This window comes from Chelmon rostratus, chromosome 23 (assembly GCF_017976325.1).
Source record: "Chelmon rostratus isolate fCheRos1 chromosome 23, fCheRos1.pri, whole genome shotgun sequence".
NCBI lineage: Eukaryota > Metazoa > Chordata > Actinopteri > Chaetodontiformes > Chaetodontidae > Chelmon > Chelmon rostratus.
In genome coordinates, this window is record NC_055680.1 from 10,593,430 (window position 1) to 10,598,631 (window position 5,202).

Consider the following 5,202-nt stretch of genomic DNA (forward strand, 5'->3'; position numbering starts at 1 on the left):
ACATCCATTCACTGAAGGTACATTGTCCAGAGGCAGGAACAACATAGTCTCTCCTTCATTTCACATCTTCACCCCGACGCCTATCGACCATCAGCTCCAAGCCCCGTCCCTGTGTGGTAGTAGAAAGGTCACAACATGTGGATTTGTACAGTACAAAAGGCCACTTTATACATGTCTGTCAAAGAGAAGAAGGGGCCATTCTCCAGCAGCGTGAACCTGCAGTTTTTTAGAGTAATATGAACCCATGACTTACTCCATGAAATTGATTTGTCTGATCTGTGTGTGTTCCTGTGTTTTTTGCCATCGCAGATGAATCAGAGATCCTGTTTACCGTCCAACGGCCTCCCCATCGCTCCCTGTCTGTCTTCCCCTTCGCCCGTTCATCCTCCCCCTCATCACTGTCCTTTCATTCTTCTCCGCCCACCACTTCCTTATGTTCGCCCCCCACCCACAGTCTGTCCCCTCTATCTGCTCTCTTTTCCCTCCCAAACAATATCCTGTCCTCTCTGTCTCTCTCCTCATTCTTTTCCTCCGCCCACCTTCTTCAAAGAGGCAACCTTTATTTTTGGCTCGCGGTGTGAATCTGTCATGTCCGTGCGCTTGCCATTAGCTGATCCTCTGGAGACAGTAGTCGTTCTCTGTGTCTAAAGAGCTGTTATGGCCAGACGAGGGGTACAGGTCACGGCGGAGCAGCCTGTTGACGACAGTAACCAGGACTTTCTTGTACTGCTGACGTAGGAGGGAGTAGGCGAAGGGGTCGGACGCAGCCTTGCTGTACGTCAGGCACTTGCTGATGATTCCCCAGTGGCGGTTGATGTCCACGAAGGGTAGAAGCTCGGCCAACCTGAAGGGGCGGCAGCAGAGGCACGACTAAACAAAGCACATCTTTTAAAAAGATGCCTTTCAGAGCTGCTTTGTTGAAGATTGTTAGATGATTAGATAATACTAACTACAGAGCCTTTAACACAGCGTGACTGTATGAAATTCATTATGGGAGGTCAAAGGGGAGGTCTGACATTTTTGAAAAACATATTTTATTTCTGCCGCCATTTGAGCTGCACAAAGTGGTCACCTGTGCCATAATTCAATCACAGACATTGGTAATGTAGAAATAATTGTTCGTTTGGCAGCTCTTGGTTGAAATATCTGGCAGACAGGACTCACTCTTCTACTGTGTGTTCACTGTCATTTCTTATGTGCATTCAGTTTAAGGCAATTATGTGGATATTGTGAAAATTGTTGATCCACCAACTAAAAATAGGTTTCAAATGGTACACTATTTAATTTTTTTTTATGCTTAAAACTGTAATTGTATGGAAGATTCAGAATGCCTGCATAAAAAAAACCCAACAAAGGAATAAAGTGAAACAGGGGCAAATAATCAGCTTCTTCTCACAGATAACTTGAGTTTTCCACGTCACATTAAAATCAAATCAGAAGTCAAGATCTGCATTGCAATTCAGTGTTGTCAGCAGAGAACAGCTTAAACCTGACAATGTCACAAAAATGAATTATGATATATATATTAGGGGAGAGTTTTTGAAAATGCCTTTCTCAAAACTGAACCACAAGGCTCACCCTTCCATTCTGCTAATTAAAGTAACATTATGTAACAGCAAATGTCACTGAAGCACAAGGTCACCACACAGAGTGAATAACGTGTATAAATGCTCATTAAAGCAGAACAGATACGTGAGGAGGAATGATCACGATTAGATGGTTTGGTTTCGACAGCCACTCAGGTTATGCCCACTGGTTAAGCCTGGTCAGGAGGTTACTCCAATTTCTCAGACACTTTGTCCTTGTTAATGTGTCTTCCCTCTTCCCTCTTCCCTGCCATATGTGCACATGCCACAAATGTCAAGCTGATGGATCATCAGCACTACATCTGGCTGAAAACTGGTTTGTGGGCCCCTGAAGCGTTTTCTCTATTTTTTTTCCACTATTTGCCTGTGCTGTACCTCTTGTCCGACACTGTATCGTGCATGCATTTCAGTGGAAGCAGCACAGCAAGACACATGTTTAAGTGATGCAGGCGCGACTAATGAGCCATCTCATTGTTCAGAGAAATGAAAATGATTAAAATCATCGGGTGACGATGAGCTGCGTGGTCTTAGCTGAAGACAAACTGGAGTGTGGATGTGCACTTCAGGTGCTGAATTGTCTCTAATGGTCTGACAGACCTGCGTCTTATGGCTCTATGAAGGACAACAACTCTAATGAGCCTGGATGCAAAAATTAGGTTATTTACTCATTATATCCAGGCTTTGTTTGAACCTTATTGGGCTACTCATAAGGAAACTGCTCATGCTGTATTGTTTTAAATGGGCACATTTATCTCCTAAGTTGCAATAAACTCAGTAATTTAGGGGTTATGATCAATTGGACTTACCTTGTAATTACATAAGGAGCAAAGCAGATGATGAATGAGCCGATGAAGATGCTGATCTTCTTTGTGGCTCTCTGCTTTCTCCTCTTTTGCTCAGCTAAACATCTTTGTTTCACGCTGAAAACAGCAAAAGACTTTTAGTCTTTTTTCTTCTTTCACAACTAGTGACAAGACTGTGAATTATACATTGAAAAGGCTATGAGAAAACATGCTGGTATGAGGCATAGGGGAGCTACCTTGGGTGAATGTCGACCAGGAGGAAAAGAGTCTGCATGGTGATAATGTCAATCCTCTTGCAGTGAAACCTGGCGACTTTCAGCACCTTCAGGTAGGTGAAGCACAGGATGAGCAGGGAGAGCATGAAACTGGTGGCGTGGAAAACGACGGTGAAGACTGTAAACTTAATCCTGTCGCTGCCCTCCTCGCTCGGCTGCAAGGTGCAGGACGCGTAAACGTCGCTGTAGTCGACCCAGGAGAAGAGCAGGGCCGTCAGGGAGAAGGTGAAGGAGTGGAGCCAGGAGTAGCACACCATGATCAGCGCGTCCTTGTAGCGCATCTTGGTGGAGTAGCTGAGCGGGAAGACCACCGCGATCCACCGGTCTATGCTGAGGGCTGCCATGCTCAGCATGGTGTTCGCGGTCAGGAAGGTCTCCAAAAAGCTCACCGTGTGGCAAACGCAATCCCCAAAAGGTTGCTGGTTCCTGATAATCCCCACCAAAGTGGCTGGCATGTTCAAAACAGTGATGAGTATGTTGCAGAAGGACAAGTTCATGGTGAAGACACCGGGCACCTGTCGGCGTATCTCGGTGCTGTGGACGAAACATAGCAGCACCAACAAGTTGGACAACAGCGAGACCACCGCGACCACGACGATGAACAAAGCGAAGATAATTTCAGCAAAGTCCATGTCTCACTCCGGAAAGTGCCCTCTCGGGTTGCCTGCGCCTGTTGTCGATAATAAGCACTTAAAATCAACCATGGTCACCCGTCGCTCATCTCTCCGGCGGCTCCCCAAATTCATCCCAATTAAATCCCCGCGTGTCCGCGCGCCGCCGTCCTCTCCCAACTTCCACGAGCGCTGTCCAGCGTGCTGAACCCAGCAGACACCATCACCGCCTCTCTCCCCTCAAACGAGCCGATTATCTCCCATTAACATCCGACAAGTGCAGGAGAAAAGCTCTGCAAAGTGATGCGGGGCGTGTGTGGCATGTCTCTGAGCGGCTACGACCAGTGGGAAGGCGCGCAGGCGACCCCTTCGTCAGACGTGGTCAGGGGACTGAGGAGGACCAGGAGAGATTGCAGCATGCCTGTTCAGGTGAATGATGATTTTTCCCTATCACATTAAGAGACACGGGATGAGCCTAGTCACAAAACATGCAAAGTCACACCAAATTTCCTATACATTGGCGTATCTCTTTTCTTTCTGCGCGTCGTCTGTTTCCTTGCGCGCACTTGTGCGCAAACACAAATCGATCATCCCGCATTAAGTTATTCACGTGCGAGCTTCGTGTGTCGACCGCATCGATCACGCCGTGCTCAAAATCAATGTGGGTCTGGAGGCAAAGGGCGCACAGAAAGCGAGGGACGCGCTCCGGGATAATTGGAGACGCTTCTGCCGTGACCAAGTGGCACCAGGTGCACGCGCGCGCCAGAGAGGCCACATAGATCCTTTTCCTGAAATGAATTATTTAAAGCCCCGTGGCTACTGTAGATTCACCGTTCACTCATAATTTGTAAGTGCTATGCAAAAATATACAACAGGGCCGCGATTTAGAGGAGAATCCAGCTGCTGGTAGAGCTTGACCTGAAGTGTTTGGGGTTTTTTTTAACGTTTGGCCAGTGTGAGTTTGTGGTCATGAAGACAGAAATGTAGGTGAATTACAGGCAGCAGAAATGTGCACTAATGAGGAAACTTAAGTTTCTTAAGCCAATCCCCTCCACCCCTGCATGATGCATAAACAAAAGGTGCTCATAGAGAGAAAATTTGAGTGCAAAGTCTTTCATGTCCACTACTCCACATTCATAAAGGGATATATTGGTGGAAATGGAATGAGGTATTCATAATTATGTTTTCATTTGTGACCTGAAAATAAGAAGTAATAGTAGTAGTAATTACCATACAATACATTTTTCTTTCATATCTACAGAGGGAGTGGTTCCTCTTCCGCAGAGTCCTCCATGTTGCTCCACCATGTTTCTACAGCAGCCCAGAGTAGGCAAACCAAAAACTGGCTCTCAAGAGCACCTTTTGCTTCTTTCGTGAGCTTTCGCTGCCATGCTTGGAGAGGGAGGGGAGATGTAAGGGGTATTCAGTTGGTTGCAAACTGCAACCTAACTGTTCTACAATCCTACACACTGGTCCTTTAAGTAATTACACTTTTTTGAATAAGATGTTTGTAAATGATGTATTGATTATTAATACATAACCTCCTTTAGAAATGGGGTGGTAGCAAAACACCAGCCAAACCCTTTTTAAAGACAGTGATACCCACATGGATATGTACGCGACTGTCCCCCAAAAGCATTTCTTTTGTTTTAAATTAGTAACTATGTCCATATATCTCCTTGTGGCATTGCGGAATGAAGAAAAGACTACAACAAAAGGGATTGAACTATAAAAACATATTGCCTCCATCGCTGTTTATTTGAATTCATGGCGTAAAACTGTGAGCATTAGCACTGTAATCCAAATTGAAGCAACATACTGTAACTGGCAGCAGGAGTGCACTTCAGAAATGTTTGTGCTCATTACTGAGTCATGCCCAGTTCTGGAGAAGCTTGCGTAGACGGTGACTCACTGGGGTCAGACGCAG

The 5,202-nt window shown here is 45.9% G+C and overlaps 1 protein-coding gene across 1 annotated transcript; it reads right to left on the reverse strand.

Moving 5' to 3' along the window:
- Positions 1 to 606: 606 nt before the first annotated feature.
- Positions 607 to 3,296, reverse strand: LOC121626821 (G-protein coupled receptor 26-like). The gene is made up of 3 exons (XM_041965508.1): positions 2,626 to 3,296; positions 2,393 to 2,506; positions 607 to 844 (listed from the first exon to the last, which is right to left on the reverse strand). Exons 1-3 carry the CDS (start codon positions 3,294 to 3,296, stop codon positions 607 to 609), a joined length of 1,023 nt encoding a protein of 340 aa, XP_041821442.1.
- Between the last annotated feature and the right edge of the window lie 1,906 nt (positions 3,297 to 5,202).